The 18,455-nt window shown below is 43.9% G+C and overlaps 1 protein-coding gene across 4 annotated transcripts in view; it reads right to left on the bottom strand.

Moving 5' to 3' along the window:
- TDRD7 (tudor domain containing 7) overlaps positions 1–18,455 on the bottom strand; it is a 61,844-nt gene that overhangs the window by 31,431 nt on the left and 11,958 nt on the right. For all 4 annotated transcript variants that reach the window (XM_077790513.1, XM_021537123.2, XM_077790512.1 and 1 more), the window contains exons 3-6: positions 18,277–18,418; positions 16,266–16,479; positions 11,266–11,351; positions 9,919–10,136 (exon numbers count right to left, since the gene is read on the bottom strand). In XM_077790513.1, coding sequence (XP_077646639.1) covers positions 9,919–10,136; positions 11,266–11,351; positions 16,266–16,479; positions 18,277–18,418 — 660 coding nt within the window. The remainder of the gene's footprint in view (positions 1–9,918; positions 10,137–11,265; positions 11,352–16,265; positions 16,480–18,276; positions 18,419–18,455) is intronic.

The following is an 18,455-nucleotide window of genomic DNA, read 5'->3' as shown; positions in this document are numbered from 1 at the left end:
CAAGATAAGCCACCTAGCTGATCCAGGGTATATAATCTTTTTGGGTTTCAGTAAAGCTTTCCATACTGGCTCTCCCAGTGTCCTTCTGGACAAAACATCCAGCCCACAGCTGAATAAACACATAATGGGATGGGTGAGCAACTAGCTTATGGGTCAGGTGCAAATGAGGTCACATCAGACTGGTGACCTGTCACTGCTGGGGTTCCACAGGGCTCCACCCTCAGACCTGTGCTCTTGAACAGCTTCAGAAATGACCCGGACACTTAGAAACCCTGTGAAGGAGTATTAAGCAAGTTCACAGAAGATAAAAAATTCGGAGGAGCTGTTGACTCCCTCATAGGCAGGGAGTCAACCTTGATCAATTAGAAAGCTGAGCAATCACTAACAGTATGAAGTTTAACGAGGGGGAGTGTTGGACTGTGCACTTAGGATGGGGCCACCCTGGATGTGTGTACAGACTGGGGACAAGAGACTGGACAACAGCTCCATGGATGCCATGGATGGGACCTGAGGGTCCTGGTCAGTGGCAAGCTGAACACAAGTCAGCAGTGCCCTGGCATCCAGGAGGGCCACCCGTGTCCTGGGGTGCATCAGGCACAGCATTACAGCCAGGCAAGGGAGGGGATTGTCCCACTCTGCTCTGCACTGGGGCAGCCTCAGCTCAAGTGCTGGGGGCAGTTCTGGGCGACACAACGGAAAAAAGATATTGAGCTGTTAGAGACCATCCAGAGGAAGACAATGAAGGTAGAAAAGGGCCTTAGATGAAGGCCATATGAGGAGTGGCTAAGGTAATTTGGTCTGTTCAGCCAGGAGAAGAGGAAACTGAGGGTGCAGTTACAACTTCTTTGAGGGAAGGGGAAGAGGAGCAGCAGGCATTGATCTCTTCTCTCTGGTGACTAGTGACAGGACCAGAGGGAATGGTCTGAAGTTGTGTCAGGGGAGGTTTAGGTTGGATATCAGGAAGAATCTTTTTCAGCCACAGGGTGGTTTGAGCACTGGAACAGACTCCCCAGGGACGAACCCTGACAGACCTCAAAAAGCACTTGGACAACACTCTTAGGCACATAGTGTGATTCTTGGGGATGTCTCGCACAGGGCTAAGAGTTGTATTTAATGATCCTTCTGGGTGCCTTGTAACTCAGAATATTCTGTGATTCTATGACCTTGCCTCTTTGTGGTCCATTACAGAGCACAAAGAAGAGAAAACAGCAGGCAGAATGAATTATCAGAGCAATAGAGAGAGTGAAGCTGTTCTACACAGAAGAATAGTATGTCTTTCCTGGGCTTGAATAACTGAAATCTGGAGACTCAAATAATAAAAGTTCAAATAAAAAAATACTCCCAAGATAAGTACTGACACTGCAACTGAGTGAAATGCAAAGGAGCAAAATCCCCTTGTTTTGACATACATATATAGTGAGGACAAAAGCAGACATGCTCCTTTATGTATTGGCAGGACAAAGGCTTTGCACATATATGCTTGACAATGTTCAAAAAAACCACTGACCAACATATATAAACTAAAGAAAGTATCGACTTTCCAATGTCAGCCTTGCTTAATTGTCTGTAATTGGAAACCTCCTGGAGCATCAACATTTCCAAAAAGGAAACAGAGAAAACATCCTTGAAATGAGAGTTTCTAGTCAGAGTAAATGTCCTTCAGTTTCAATGTTACATTCAAATTAGCATACGCAGTTATTTTCTGCTATTCTTCTGCAAGGTAAGAAAATAAAACCTGCAAAGGAAGTTAGCATTTAATGTCAGTGACAGAGTTTCAATTTATATGGCAAACAAGAAGTCTGGCTCCATGATTTTTGGTATCCAACAGGTTCTGAAAGACGGCTCTAAAATACAAATCAGAACTATCACTCTGATTCACTGAGAATTCTTTGGAAGTGTGGTGCAAGAGTTCTTTCAGATCTGATTTAAATATGCAACATGGAAGCCAACTACCACAGACTGTATATAGAAACATTTTAGTAATAGGCACCTTAGACAAACACTTCAGTGTGAAGGCAGCTGTCATCTGCCTGACCTTCCTCAACAATACATGAAGTTAAGCTCCTAGCAAGCTGGATCTAAAGCAGTGAGGAAGGTATTTATGGCCTTGATCAGCACTACCCTGCACCTACACACTGGTTGACAGCACTTCTCTGTCACTGGCAGCCACCACAACTTTAGGTCCCACTGGTTTTGCCCATCCCTCTACAGTATAGGTCTCCCCAGGCAATACTTCAACATTCTTCTGTCTGTTCTTCCAAGTAGCTGCTTCTGAAAGCAATAGAGCTTAAACTATTGAACTGCTGGAGTATGTGTCCAGAGCAACCAAATCTGGGGAAAAAAGCAGACTTGGCCAGCGTTCTTGAAAGGCTGAAGATCCCCACTGCACATAGTGGCCTCACTCAGTAAGGAGCTTTTCCTTACAAGGATGTGGAAGCTTCTTACATCATCCAGTTACAGCAATCCTTGGAATCCACTCCAGCTTTTACAGCTTTTAGTCTGATATGCAATTAATTATTTTGCATTGGAAGCTATGATATCTATCTTCTTACCCTAAGCAACAACAGAACACATCAAACCGCTTGTTTTTAACCAAGCCTCATGTTAACTGGGAAGATGAAACAGGACTAGAGTATGTTGGCCAGAAAAGCTGTAGCATGTCCATTGTTAAAAACATTAATGGATACAGACTCAGACAGACTACAGGTGACCTGCGTGAGCATGGAGGTTCCATTAATAATCAAAAGAGGTCCCTTCCAACCTTAGTGATTCTGTTTCTGGTAGTAATTTCTGTACTTGCCTGAAATGTTAGAATGCAAATCATACTAGGTATATTTTTTGTATTTTCTTTTAAACTAAAGAATCCCTATTGTCAAGATATCCTCTGTTCAGGTTCAACTTGTGTTCAGAGCTGGGATGGTAAGCTCTACAAAGTTCAAGAGTGTCTTTAGATTACCTCCTTACCCATCCTCTTTGCCCTCCCACTCCATTACTCTGCACATCACAGTGAAATACTTGTTCTCCAGTTTCTTGTGCTTACAAGACCCTGGCTTCTGAAAACACACAATTACAAAGGAAATCATTATGCAATAAGACAGCTGAGTCAATCTAACAACTCTATACTGTTGAGGGTTGCCCCTATTCCTCACATCTTTATGCCAGCACTGAGGATCAGCAGACACCTCTGTCAGCAGTTCTTTTTGGTTATAATACTCTTTACCTCATAATGCATTGAACTTCTACAAGGTCAGAAAAGGACAAGATTTAACACACAGGAGATGCACAGACTGCAGGAATAAGGAAAGAAGCTGTCAAATGTAGTCTGACATAATTTGGTGGCTCATTGTGTTGTCTAACCACTCATTACCATGACTAAGTTTCAGGTATATTGATTTACAGCCTGTTCTAGCACTGTGTTTGGACAGCAAAGTCATTCTGGACCTTCTGTCCTCAACTCGCTGATTTCTACATGTGCTATGACACCATCAGTGAGGCTGACACTAACTGTAGTCTGTTCTGTGATGAAGTATGTTCAGCACTTCTAATTACATTTTAGGTAGAACATGTCTTGTGTTCTCTGAACTCTGTTCTAAATGGCTACTGGCTCTGTGTCTAAACACCAATTTCTTCAATGAGCATAGCAAAAGAAAGTTACTGTAATTCAAGAGCTCATCTACTGGAAACAGCTTTTAGGGTTTGTCTAAAACTGTGAGCTTTCATTCATTTGTACTACCAGGTGTGATAGCCTGCTCCATTGTCTCCTCCGTGTGCAAAGTACATTAGAGTTGGATTTTTTTATTCTTTCAAGTCTGTTTCTCTGTTTAGAAGGATGACATTTGCTTCACAAAGCTTAACTGTGGTATAGAAATTCTCTCTCTGAGAGTAAAGACCTGACAAAACCAATATTTCTCAAGCAATACAACTCTCTACTGTGGCAATCCTTCTCTTTTCTGAGCATACCTGTTTAATTAATCTGAATGTTACAGTAAAAACTCAGATGCCAGTTGCATTAGTATGTAGTACCTATTTTGTTAAGACATAGTGTACTGCCCAGGACCAGATTCAGAAAACAACAGTCTCAGTCCTATTTCTGTCAATTTGTTTACCATTTAATCCTGGCATTCTCCCAAGCCTTCAGTTTCACTTTCTGCAAAAAGTCCCAACATGTATAAATGTAAAATATGAATCTGAGAACTATATAAAGCTAAAAAAAGTTAAAATAAATAAAACATCCTACCACTCAATAAAGCAACATCTCATTGTTGTCTCATGCAGGTCTCATTCTTATCTAAAAAATTCTCCACCTTTCTTTAGTAATAACCTTCAACTTGTAGTGACTATTATGAAAAAAACACAAAACCAAAACCTAAACAACAAACCAACCAAATACCCCCAAGACAGCAAACAATAATAAGCTAATTTCCCCCTTAATTCCTCCAATATTTTTCCAGTGATGTATTTTCAAGATTAACAGACTGTGGGACTTGTCCAACACCTTACCAGATATCCAAGAGATCAAGTGAAGAAAACTAAGCCCTTCTTTACCCTGGAAAGCCTCCTCCTCACAGTAAACAGCTAGGAAAATGGTCTCCAGTTTGAGGAGCCTTTTCACACAGCATCAGGCAATATAATCAATAAAGGTCACTACAGTGACTTAAGGTCTCTAAAGAATATGCTCACATTACATATTGTTTAGCTTTATGTTTATTGAAAAGCAGTAAGAAACCTGACTGAGAAATGATAGATTACAGACAAAAAACTGTTCTCTGACAACTAATAGTTAATCTGGTAAGTAGCAGAGCCAGTATTTTATGGAAAGGAACATCTTTGTTCTAGAACTGCTGAAAAGCATATGTATCTCTTCCAGCACAAGTGGAATTTCAAAATTCAGAATGCTAGTGTTATTTTTCTATCAGCTCCTTCAGAAAACAAGCAGAAAGACTAAGGCAGTCATTACCACAAGACAACTCCAGAATCAATTCAATATGCATCCCTTCATTCTGTCAATTCCGTCAATCTGCTTGTTATTCATTCTACAAAAATATTGGCTCTAGGATTGCTGCTTTCACCAAAACTTTGGGTTTTATAAACATGGAATAACTTCAGAGGCACAAGGTATGATAGAGTCTGACAGGATCCATCTGTCCTGATGGATGATGGGCTGTTTGGCTGTTAAGTGACCCACTGTGCCACTCAGACGCTCACAACGTTATGAAACAGGATGAGATTCACCTGAGAGTACATAAGGGACCTGGAAGAAGCACTTGCCAAGCTGCTCTCCATCATTTATCACTGGATAACCAAGGAGGCTGATGACTGGAGGTTGGCTAATGTGATGCCCACCCACAAGAAGGGCTAGAAAGAAGATGTGGAGAACTACAGGCCTGTCAGCCTGACCTTGGTGCTGGCAAAGGCTATGGAACAGTGCAATTTGAGTGTGAACATATAGCACATGCCAGACAACCAAGGCATCAGGGCCAGACAGAATAGATTTGGGGAGAGACAGGTCTCATCTGACCAACCTGATGTCCTTTTATGACCAGGTGATCTCCCCAGAGGGTGAGGGAAAGACTGTGGATGTTGTCTACCTAGAGCTGAGCAAAGCCTATGACACCATCTCCACAGCACACTCCTGGAAAAGCTGGCAGCCCACGGCTTGGACAGCAGTGCTCTTTGCTGGGTTGGAAACCAGCTGTACAGTCAGGCCCAGAGAATGGAGGTGAATGGTGTCACATCAGCTGGGGGCTGGTCACTAGTGGTGTTCTTCAGGAATTAGTATTTGGCCCAATCCTGTTTAAAATCTTTACTGATGATCTGTATGAGGTCAACTGTGCTCTCAGCATAATTCACTGATGACAGCAAACTGTGGGAATGTTGGCCTGCTGGAGGGCAGGAAGGCTCTGCAGAGGCATCTGGACAGGCTGGATCAATGAGCCAAGGACAAAGATATGAGGTTCAGTAAGGCCAAGTGTCGGGTCCTGCCCATGGGTCACAACTCCATGCAGTGTTGCAGGCCGGGGTAGAATGCCTGGAAAGCTGCCCAGCAAACAAGGGGATGCTGGTCAATAGCACCTGGTGGACAAGAAGGCCAATGGTATCCTGGCTTGTATCAGCAATAGTGTGGCCAGCAGGACCAGGGCCTTGATCGTCCCTCAATATTCAACACTGGTGAGGCCACACCTCAAGTTGTGTGTCCAGTTCTGGGCCCTTCATGACAAGAAATACATTTAGATGCTGGAGCAAGTCCAGAGAAGGGTGAAGGAGCAGGTGAAAGGTTGGAGCTGGAGAAGGTAAATCCTATGAGGAGTGGCTGAAAGAACTGGGGTTGTTCAGCCTGAGGGAGAGGAGGCTCAGGGGTGACTTTATTACTCTCTGCAACTCCCTTTGAGGAGGCTGTAGCCAGGTGGGGGTCCATCTCTTCTCCCAGGCAACCAGTGACAGGACAAAAGGACACAAACTCAAGCTGCACTGGGTGTGGGGTTCAGGTTGGAGATTAAGAGGAATTTCTTCACTGAAAAGGAGATCAGGCAGTGCACAAACTGCCTTTCTGTCCATGGCTGTAATTAAGATAACAATGAAATTTTATGGGCCAGAAACACGGTATGAGGAGGTTACATACATCTTCAGAGAGCCCTGGTCTTTATAACTCTGAACAGCCCTTTCTTATTAGCCAGCTGAAGTTGTATTTGTATCCTTTTTCAACTCACTTGTTACAATTCTGACCAGCATATACCCACATGTTACTCCTGAGGAATCCCACCAGTTTACTGAAAGTAAATCATTCCAGGCTTTCTCCATTTCCAGTCTTTAAACCAACTAAACTTCCATGCAAGGACATGCCCTAATGTCCTAGGACAGCCTAATTCTCTAAAAGCTTTTGTAAAAAAAAACCATGGAAATTCAAGCAAAAGTTTTGAGAAAAGATCTAAGAGTTTGGGTTTCTCTTGCACTGCTATATCTCCATCACCATCACATCACACCTGAATTACAGAATTCAAGCAACTGAGGAGAGTTGAGCATGTAAAAGGAAGAAAATCCCTTAAACATGCATAAAATTCAGTAAGGAGATTTATATTTTGACTGCAAAGGGAACCATTTTGTCATGTTGCCAGTACCAAATACAAATTTATTATTAAGTTTTGGTTGTGACTTACAAAAAAAAAAAAGAACTTTTTAATTTACATGCCTACATGCCTCTCACACCTCTGCTGCAATGCTTTCTCTCCCTCAAGTTCAGCTGCCTGCATCCCAAGGATTCAAGGCTGAGCTCAAACACAGTAAAACTATATAACTTTGACTTAGAATTGCAAGAAAACAGCCAAGGTGTGAGAAAGACTTGTGACAAAAATACGTAGAAGGATAAGAAATGGGACAAGAGTTGCAAGTGTAAAATAGGGATCACTAGCTGCTCAAAGACACATGACAAAGTAATTAGTCAAACAGAAAGGTAAAAAATTCTGATAAAAAAAGATGAAAGTGGAAGGGTCACTGCCAGTCATCACGTTTTTCAAAGCACAAGTGCTGGAGGTGAAAGCAAACAATTCAGCAACACTGTGGATCTGCCCAGAGCTGTTGAAGCAGACACTTTTCCTGGTTAAGGTCTGTCTAGACAATAAAGACTTCTAACCATATTTAGTGTCAGCCCCACTGCTCATGAAGGCTTGGCTACAATCTGTGACTCCTAGCCACTACTTTCTAACTTCTTACTTCTGCATTTAGCTGTGCAAAATATATTGCTACAAGATGCTCAACCAGGCTGACCTAAAGAGGGGAGGTAACAGACAAATGGAGACAAAGTCAGCCTCAGTACCTCCTCCTGCCTGAACAGTGAAGACTGAAAACAAGATCATCAACCTGCAACTTACAGTGATATTTGGCGACTTGAACTCACTAAATAGGAAAAATGTCCATTACCCATGGTTGTAAAAACATGGATATTACAATTTCCTACATAAAATTCCTTTGTTTCCACCAGAAGTTTTAGAGATTCAAAGTTATTCAGAAGCAATACTCTCCAAAGCACAGTCCTCGAATTAAAAGCTTGGAGGCACTGAAAGTGTAGCAAGTTTGTTGTCTGCTGGTTTGTAACTATGCTACACTGATCAGAATGAGTACAAAAATTGTACAAAAATATTATTCTTTAAGAAGATAACAAAAGAAACAACAGGCATGTTTTTGAGCCTTGAGGCAGACACTCCCAATGTAAGAAACCAACATGACAGAAATAATTCAGATATCAGATATCTTTACTTTCATTGGAGAGTACAGTCTGTCTTCTGCATTTCAAAGGTTCTACAAAGCTGTACATCTGCAGACAATATGTTTGAACCAGGGACTGATTATATTTAAGAGATATATAGTAGCTTTCATATAAGAAGTCCCAGTTCAAATTTCTCCATGCCTCAGCCATAATTACAATCTTGTAAGTCAATAAACTGATGGGCTTCAGAAGCTCCTTAACAGTTCTCTACAAGACTGATTGTGCCAAGATAACTTGATAGTTCTGACTGCTGTTGTACTGTGCCAGTTGTATTACAATGTTTCCATGGATTTAATCAGTGCTTATTTATGCTTAAATGACTTTATTTGCATGCTAGAATGAAAGATATAGACCCAACAGATAACAAGCAAATGGATAATTAACACAGAACAAAGATCCTGGATGAACAGGACTGACTGGAACATTAGCTACAAAAAAGACTAAAATTTGCTGCATGAATTAAGCAATTTAAGACATATCAGCTTGCTCTGTAGATAACACAGGAACCAATCATCAGCCATCAAAACAAATTGCTGCTGACTGCATACATTTCTAGTATCTGTAGTAAGGTGTTACAAACACATTTTCTATATCTGTGAGAATACCAGACATTCATGCGAATAGTGTTATTCCTGAAAATCAGCTATTCGTCTCAGTTATTTTCTCTTTTTTTTTTTTTTTGGCATTTAATGCTTTTACATGAGAAAGACTCAATAGGACATACAAAAAATGTACTTCAAGAATACAAAGATTCTTATTACTTCGATACTCTTCTGTGCCACAGTTTGACAGATGCCAAAGAAGTTGAAAGTTTTCATTGATATCACTGGCCTGTTAAAGTAAAACTAAACAAAGCCTTGATGCAAAGTTGCATGACAGCATAAATGACTTATGAATGCAGAAGAAGAGACAGAAGTACAGCAGCTGAAGCCCCTCCACCCTGTGGTGATGGCAACTCATGTAAGACCTCTAAGTGGACACCCAGCCAGATACCAGCTCCTAATAAGAGATGCAATGACACCCTTGTAATCAAGGGGTTACAGCCATCAGAAGGAGGGCAAAAAGGGGCTTAGCTGTAATCTCTCCCCCCAGCCTTACTACTCTTCAATTTCATCTATTATTGTATCATAAACCTAACTTAAACATCAAAATTCCTTGGCTTAAAATGTGACAAAGACCTCTGGAAAAGTCTATAGAAAGATAAATGCAGTTAGACCTCAGACTATTCACAAAGGATGTTGGTAGCTTGTAGCTTTAAGAGGAGGTAAACCCACCAACAAGCATAAAAAGCAACTGGGGAAAATACCCAGATCAAGAACAACAAACATGGCATGGAGATCACCTGTCATCAGCTATTAGAACTGTCAGTACTGGGGTTAGTTAAAGGTGGCAAGTCAGCAATCTCAAGCACTGGCTCCAGAATACCATGGAGGCTGACCTTCCTTGTTCAAAACACAAGTCCAGCCAACAGTGATTTTCTGGGGTTTCAAAAGGAATTATTACAATTTGAGAGTGGAGTGGTGCGGTTGTGAGGGTTTTTTGTCATTGCTACAGAGCATGAAGGGAAATGCAGGTACACATAAAATAACTTTTGGTAAACGAACACTCAGAAATCTATAGGGTACTGGCATTTTCCAAAAAAATGGCTCAATACTTACTGTGCACACATGAGGCCAGTTTTCAAGCTGATAGAGCACTTCTGTGCTAAGGTCCTCCCCGTACATTTCCTGATATATCTGAGGCATCTTTGACAGTCTGACACCACTGCTGTACTTGCTCAGCAGCTCCTTAATGCGACTTTGAAGTTCATTGACATTGGCAGCAGAAGGGCCAGGGGCAACAATATGCGTCTCTGCAGTGGATGTATTCAAGCTATCTGTTAAAAAAATATTGCAGCCTTGAAGTAAACACAGCCCGACAAACAGAAAGACAGATAATTACCTCCATATTTAAAAACTAAACATGGGAGCTGCCAGCACAGCACCAACTCTAAAATGTGGCTCTCCTGCCTAGCATGGCTGGTTCACTCACCTCCTACGGCAAAGAACTATGGAAATCTCAGACATTAAATAACTACCCAAAGATGAATTTTCAATCACTGTAGTTATTTTCATAAGATGTTGCTACATATTCCTTCTGAAAGTATTCTGGAAGAGGATACAGAACCGTCAGCCTCAGTGCAGCTGAGACAGTGCACTAAGGCAGTATCCCAAGAGGGGCACAAGATAATTTCTTCATGAGTATAAACACCACAAAGATATTGCCCGACAACCAAGAACGTTCTTTTGTTTTCAGACAGGTGTACAAATCAGACCAATGATTTGCCTTTCATTCCAAGATATGTCCTAAGGAAAAGTCTCTACCCAGGAGGCAGCTTTTCTGTGCTACAGCATCCAAGGAAGCCCTCCAGTGGAGCTCAGCTACTCTGGGCAGTTTCACACATTGTGTGTAGGAATTAGGTAGTCATTATTCCAGGGGGAGGTTCACATCCCTAGCTTACCTGCTGCCTCATCTCTATTCCTTTTCTCCCTTTGGTGGGGTATATTTGCTACCAGATCTGAAGCTTCACAAATCAGGTTGACAAGTCTCAAAGAAAGCAACTGTCATTTTGCAAGCCCATCAGCTGCATAACTACTGAGCCACACAGGCAAAAGAGTATTTGCTGGATAAATACATTAGTAATGCTGCTTACTCCTGAAAGCCAGGATTTCATCCTAATACCAGATTCTTACCCCACTGGTAAAGTTAAGCTTACTCCTCCTGTTTCCAAACTCCTCACACTGGCTTTGTGATTGGCTTTGACACTTACTGCCCAAAGTTTTTCCTAGAAGACTAAGAGGCAGGCAAGCACACATTTCCTCAGCACAATGAAGTTAGAGTGAAAAGGTTCACTCAAAGAACTTGATTCCTCATCCAAACCCATCTTTATTCAAAACAACTACTAAGATGGATTTAAGATGACACCCACTCTGAGTAGTCAACAAATAATTTCTTAATGGACATACCACTTGACTCCGTGGAAGAGCTTCTGGACAGGTGAACTTGCAACTCCTTTTGAAACCGTGGTGGGACAGTCAGTCTCTTTTCAGATCTAAAATTGGAAAGCAAATCACTCTTCTGTCTCTAAATAACATTCCATTTGCTTCCAAGACTTAGACATAAAATAAAATGCATTCCACACATTCCACACACTCCTAGAAGGATTCCTGCACAAGATGAGTAGTCACAATGTCCTTGCCAGGAAGACAACCTGACCAGCAGTAACAGGATGGATCAATAGGTGGTTTCTGGTTTTTATTCATTTTTCTTATTATTGTAAGAAACAAAACACAGTAAATAGACATGAGCAAAGAGAAAGCATCTAGGAACACACAGACATTCAAGGTCTTTCTGTGGATGCTGTTGGTTACACTGTTTAACAGAGTCTTGTCTGAAGATCTTTCCCACTGAAAGTACACAAATGTCATGCTTACTCGCATTCTTCTGGGGTCCCCAAGAGAGCAGCAGTTTTTACTTGGGAATTCAGACACCAAAATGAATTCCTGACACTGAAGAGGGCACAGCGCTGTGCAGCTCACAAAGACTGGGAAAAAAAAATCAGCTGTGGAATAATTACATACACTGCAAACAAAAGGGAACAAAAGGTGGAGAAGGGAATTCAAAGACTCGGCAACATCTTCACCATAGCACAGCAGGTTGCTCTGAACCAAGCATCTCCTGACCAGAGCAGACCCTGTACATGCACTGTGTAGGCTTTGCAGAAGATCTCTGCCCAGGGGCCAGTTCTGGAATTCAGAGGGAACAGTGGAGAAAGCCATAATAAACCTCATCAGCTGCAGAAACACCAAAGGTGATTTTCACAGCTTTACCTGGACTCTGAGAAGGTAGGACAGTAGTTCAAGTATGATGCTGCGGTTAGTTGCAACAGGAAATCAAGACCAAGTAGACCAATGTGTCATCACATTGACTTTTGATCAGAGCATATCCATGAATCAGAAGGAGACCTCCCACATTCATATCTCTTCTAAGAAGCATGTTAAAAGATTTAACATTAATTAGTCTTCCCTGCTTTTATGTCCCTGTTAGATGAACCCATTGCTCCTCCATCAGCTATGGGATATCACCTGTACCAAAGACCATACTTCTATTCTGAGTCATGTCCCACTGCACTAGCTATGAAGACAGGTACTGCCCAGCCCAGCAATTTACAAAACAGGAGCACTACAAGAACATTTATGAAACTCAGAAAGTACAAAAGCAAAGCCACCATACAAAATCAAAACTTACACTCACCTGGCACTTGCTGGGTATCTGAAAAACCTCTTACAACACTTCACCTACACTACAGAAAAACTCTCTGCTTTCTGGGCACAGCCCAGATGCCCACACAAAGCAGCAGCAGTCTCTTCTTAGAAGGTGGCTGTGGCTGCCCATGCAGATTCTATGAGAAATCCAGAATCCCACTTCTTTGTATGTGTACCCACCAGTATGGCCAACTTTAAGCTGAACAGATACACAAGATAAAAAAGTCCTGTTAATGGAAGCACACTCAAAAGAGATCTTTTCTATACAGAGAGCAAAACAATCCTGTGAAATAGCTCCATGGGTAGTGAAGACTGTCCTGTGCCCCGCCTGACAACAGGAACCCATAGCTATGGGTTCTAGTCCTCCATGCCATACACACTTGTATCACCTTAAGCCTCACATCAAGTAACACAAATTATGTGACTGCAGGGTAGGCCAGCTAGAACTGCAGGCAAGTTCCAGTGAGGAAGAGGGCAGATATTCCCTGCTTAAACCATGCCATGTGAACACCTTGGAAAGGAACCTGGAACAAAGGACAGATGATTCCCTTCTGCTGCATGTAAAAAGCTTTCAGTATTAAGAGATTTTATGTAGGGTCTTCCTGTGCTTTCTGTTGTGGAAACTGTTGGTGCTGTCAATATGGTGCTGACATCGGCTTTGAGCCCAGCCATCACCAGTTTTGAGTGCTGCAATCAGGTAAGTATCATGTGAGGTGCTGCTTGCTCACACAGATCATGATGGTCGTACATCTCCAAAAGTGAGATGGGATATGGCCAGACACTGCCAGGGCTAATAAGCTTTCCTCCAGTTTGCAGGTATGGACAACTCACCTACTTGCAAGGTCTCATGTTCCTCAGCTGCTAGAAGCATGCTCCCAGCAAGAGGCCTCCTAGCTACACCTGTAGCCTGGCCCTTCACAAATGCTTGAGCAGCTATGGAGGCCTGCCAAGTCCCTATGTGTAGCTCCAGCTAGCAGCTAGTCACATCTCACTGCCACAGATCACTGCCTCACAATGAAGAGAAGCAATGCTCTTCCCTGCCAATTGCCTTACCTTGGTGAGGCCCATGCTACCCCAATCTGCTCTTTGGCCCTTGGACAGTGCTATCTAAGCAGCAAGGCCAGGTGGTGGCCAGCAGCAAATGGCTCCTGCTGCTTCAAGCAAGGGGTCACCAAGCACCTGAACCTGTTCTCATCCATGATGCTGCCTTCCAGCCTCAAGAATCTCTGCAGCTAGCTTACTAGCAAGGTCTCTCCCTGCTTCTGAGGGTCCACAGCAACATAGTCAGGATAACCTCAGATTGCTGCTATAAAGACAAGCCTCAGACCCTGCAACAGCATCTGCAAGAAAGCCTCAGACAATTACCTTCAGCATTTCTCTGTTGTCATGTGAGTGTGACAGAATTGGGAAGACAAACAGCCTGTTCCCTTTCCACCAAATGCTACACAGGGGCAAGCCCCTGAAACTGTGATCATAAAAATCTCTGCAAAGAGTATCACAAAGCACGACAAAGGTCAGACATAGACTTTGGCAGTCACAAGAGAACCACCATTTCCAGCCTCACTGAGGAGCTTCATTACATGATACTGGGTGGAGCACCAATACCTGTCAGCATCCAAAGTCTGTGACTGGCAGGACATTGTGTCAAGGCAAGGAACATACATGTGCCATAGCAGTACAGATGGTCAACAGAGAAGGAGAAAACAGAGATCCCTATGTGCAATCATGATTGCACAATCATGGTTGTCCTTTCCTACAATGTGGGTACATGGAGGGGCAGGGTGGGTTACAGAAAGTCAAAAACTGCACACAAATAACAGCTCACTCCAAAGTGGGAAATGAGGCAGAGACAGAGGACTTGTATCAGTCAGCCTGAGCTGTCAAGGCTCAGTCACTCTCGTAGGCAAGTGCTGACACCCCTGGTGGAATAGAGCCCTCAAGCCTGTGACATAAGTATGAGGCTGCTGTCAGCCCAGGATTTTTGGATATGCTGTATGTAACTCCACTCATTGCACACTGTTTTTTTAAGTCAGGACCTCCTGGCTCAAAGAAGGTTTCCCTCCTGCAATTCCCAAAGTACAAGCAACTACAATGGTTCAGGAGGTACAAAATGTCCCCAGCAGCAAGGACACACGGATCTTGCCAGCCCTGCTTCAAACTGGCCAAGCTGAAACAAATTAGCAAATTAGTCCAGTCACATACAGCCTTGTATTCACATGGAATATGAATCACATATCCCTGAACTCTCTCTTCACTATGTACCCAAGCTAACAGGATAGCATTTGGACTCTACAAAAGCACAAGATGTCTCCTCCTCCAAAAATAAGATGGGCCAAAGCTGTCTTTCCTTGTAGCTTGTCCTACAGTGCAGGGCAGAAATAGACAACAGGAAGAAAGGCAGAACACTTACCTAAAAGGAGGAGACTTCCAGAGATGAACAAAGATAACACAAGATGTAGCAGACTCCATTAGGAATAGCCGGAAGAGGGTTGACATCTACCTAATTTTATTTCACATGTTACAAATCTTTAACTGCTATAAAATATTTCCTGTATTTTCCTTACAGTAACTAACTTGGAGAAAACTCTAAGTGCTCTTTTTGCTTTGCCTGAGGCAAAGTGCCTCTGCCTTCTGGAGAAGTGCCACTTAAAAATATGCACTCATCTGCACACACAGAAAAGGGAAAGCCCAAGCACAGCTCCTACATTTTTGAGTCACAGCAGGATAGCTTAGTCCTTCTCCCCTCTGCACAACAGTGAATGGTGCATAGAACTCATGCAGGTGAGTGGGGCAGGACGTGGCTGCTTTCTGTGGATCTTCCAGAAAGAGCACGCACCACAGCAGGATTAAGCTGTTGTGCTGCTCTAGGCCACTTGACAGCTACGCCACCGTGGAAGCGGCACACCACTGCCGTTTCCATTCAACGCCAGGCTGACTTCCAACCCATCCTGGGCTGCAGTCCTCCCCCTGCAGAGGATTACCACCACAATCACAGCTCCGGTGGACTTAGCACAGCCACAATGAGCAACAGCAAACACTTTCTCAGCACCGTCAGCTGACAGCCCAGAGCAGCCGAAAACAACACAGAAAGAAATGATGGGGCAGCAGCTGACTAAGCCACCCGGATTAGAGAAGCTCAAATGGGGCTCAAAAGCAGCATAGCAGCATGCACCGCTAACCCAGCAGAACTGCAGCTCCAGCCCCCATCTCAGTTCACCCAAACACAGTCAGCTGGCTCCTGGCTCCGAGTACGCCGAGAAGGGGCACAAACACTGATGCTGCAACACAGAAGTGAGGCAAGAGGGAAAGAGCAGCCACCTGCAGACAACCATTACCCTCAACACACACATCACCTGCCACTGCATACAAATCTGCTTCTCATGCTTTCTGTCACACTAGCCACAACAGCTCCCTCCTGGGCCTAGGCAACAGCACCACACTCCCTTGCTCTGGCACTTAGGCCACATTTCTCCCAAGAAAACATGGGAACAGGCGAGAGCACAGGCTATCTATGACAGTACCAAGAAAGGCAAAACATCATCTGTCTCCTTCCTGGATATCATCCCACATTCAGACTTCACTTGCTGCAAGCGTAGGGCCTGGATTCTTACTGGATCCCAAAAGGCACTGCTTGCATGGCAGCATCCAAGGGTCCATCACACTTAATTTCCCCTCACTTGTGCACACACACACACACTGACCTGTTGACCACAGTGACATGTCTCTGCATGGGGATTTCTTTAGGTGATCCACTCCCAGCAGCTGAAGGTAAGGCAGATCGGGCACTCTCCACAACAGGTTTCACACCTCCACATGCCACTTCTCTGCCTCGGGACAGGCGAGGAACAGGCCTCTTACCACCTTCTTCTGGCATGTTCAAAGACCAGGGCTGCCGCAGAGTTCCTTTAGGTTTTCCTAGAGTTTGCAGATGCAGCCATGAGTAGCATTCTTCTCCACCCAGTCTACCTCCACATCCCTGGGCACCTCCTGTACTGCCATCCAAAGGGTTTGTTTGGTACTCGTGCTTGTGGTACCTGAATTCCCACCACACAGCACAGTGACCAAGTTCCACCCACAGAGGAACACACCAACATTCAGGCCACACTGGGATAAACAAGCTCTTGGTCACCTTGCTGTTCACATATTGGATCAATTTTGGAGGTTTCAAACATTTCCAAGGGGATTGATGTGCAAGACAGTGAATCAACCTGCCTTTGTAATCCCTACCACTTAACTGGGATATGAGCCACTAGTTCAGCTTCCCAACTGGCATTCTTGTAGAAAAGCAAGAAGCAGCAATCACTTCATTACAGACAAAAGGGGAATACACACAAACTATGAAACCCACTGTTGTTCCAAGCTGCCAATCAGCAGCAAACAGGTCCTGCCTGGACTTAATCCTGGGCCGAATTCCACAGTCAGTCACACAACAGAACAGCAGTGAGGAAAACCTGACCCACATTTTAGGAAGACACTGCTACAGAAGCTTATGCAAGAGGTAGGAGGTAAAAAAGAGGTGAAAATGGGCATCAGAACTTTTGTGGCACTGGCATCAACAACAGGAATCTCTGAAACAGCCACAGATGATGCTACAAGGACTCCTTCTCACTGTGAGGGAATGGTTCAATCCTCCCACTCCACAACAGGCACATTTCTTGCCTGCATCTCACAAAAGCAGGAGCATATGAAAGTCAAGCCAAGCATCCTACAAGGACTTTGTTTTCCAAGATCATTCATACCTTACATACACGCCTGAAAAGGGCTTCCTCTCTGATCATGGCTTTCAGATATAAGCACCCTTGTCAAGAACACTCACCCGCCCAAGAACCCTCGACTTGGATACTGTAACTTCTGGCCATAGGTGACACACCCTCAGAGCCAAGACTTTTGCTGCAGTAGTGTCCTGGGTTGTAAGATAAGCTTGTATTCTATTTGCCATCTGTCGAAGCTTGGGCGGGTTTGTTATCTCTCCCAAAGACAATAGTTTGCCCCGTAGAGGCAATGGTTTGTTTATACACTATTGACTGACTCACTGCCGGGCTGGTAAATGTAACACCATCCCATTGTGAGGGGTCCCACCCAGAGGGGGAAGCCAAGCACTCTATTATTGTTTAAAGGGGTAGCTTTTTGGGGAGACGAGGCAGCTCTCTTTGCGGGACTCCCAGAAAAGCAGCGCGCGCTCTCTCTTTGCGGAATTCCCAGAGAAGTAGCTCCCTCTCTCTCTTCGCGGGATCTCGCAGCGAAACAGCCGGTGAGGCGGCGGCGGAGCTCGGAGGCAACCCCGGCACAGAGGAAGACCGGCCCCACTGCCACCAGATCTTCAGAGGAAAACTATACCCTTCTAAAGATCACCACTGCAGCTGCAATTCATCAGCCACTGCAAGGGGAGCAATCATCCCAGCAGGACTGCTACTGGCACCCCGAATCCTCAGGCTGTGGACTTTTTTCACTGGTTTTGTTTGTACCGATTACATTTGCCTTTTTAAATTGTTGTCTAGTTTTTCTCCTAGTAAAGAATTGTTACTCCCATTCCCATATCTTTGCCTGAGAGCCTTTTAATTTAAAACTCCTAGTAATTCAGAGGGAGGGAGTTTACCTTCTCCATTGCACAGGAGGCTTTAGCCCTCCTTCACAGACTCCTGTCTTGTCAAACCAAGACAAGTAGCTGCACAGTTCTTTCATAAAGGCCCTCTAGAGCTGCCTATGGCTTACCTGATAAACTGACCGGAGATGTGTTCTTCAGCCTCATCTGACAATTCACCTGCCAGACTGTTTTTTTCTTGGAACTCCTCTGTCGGGCCACCAGTTGAGCAACTCGTACAGTTTCACTGCAACTAACAGCATGGCAAATGACCTTGTAGGAGCAGGAAGGGGACAGAGAAAAATCAGTC

Source organism: Lonchura striata, chromosome Z (assembly GCF_046129695.1).
Source record: "Lonchura striata isolate bLonStr1 chromosome Z, bLonStr1.mat, whole genome shotgun sequence".
NCBI classification, from domain to species: Eukaryota; Metazoa; Chordata; class Aves; order Passeriformes; family Estrildidae; genus Lonchura; species Lonchura striata.
This window is presented reverse-complemented; position numbering and strand designations above follow the sequence as displayed.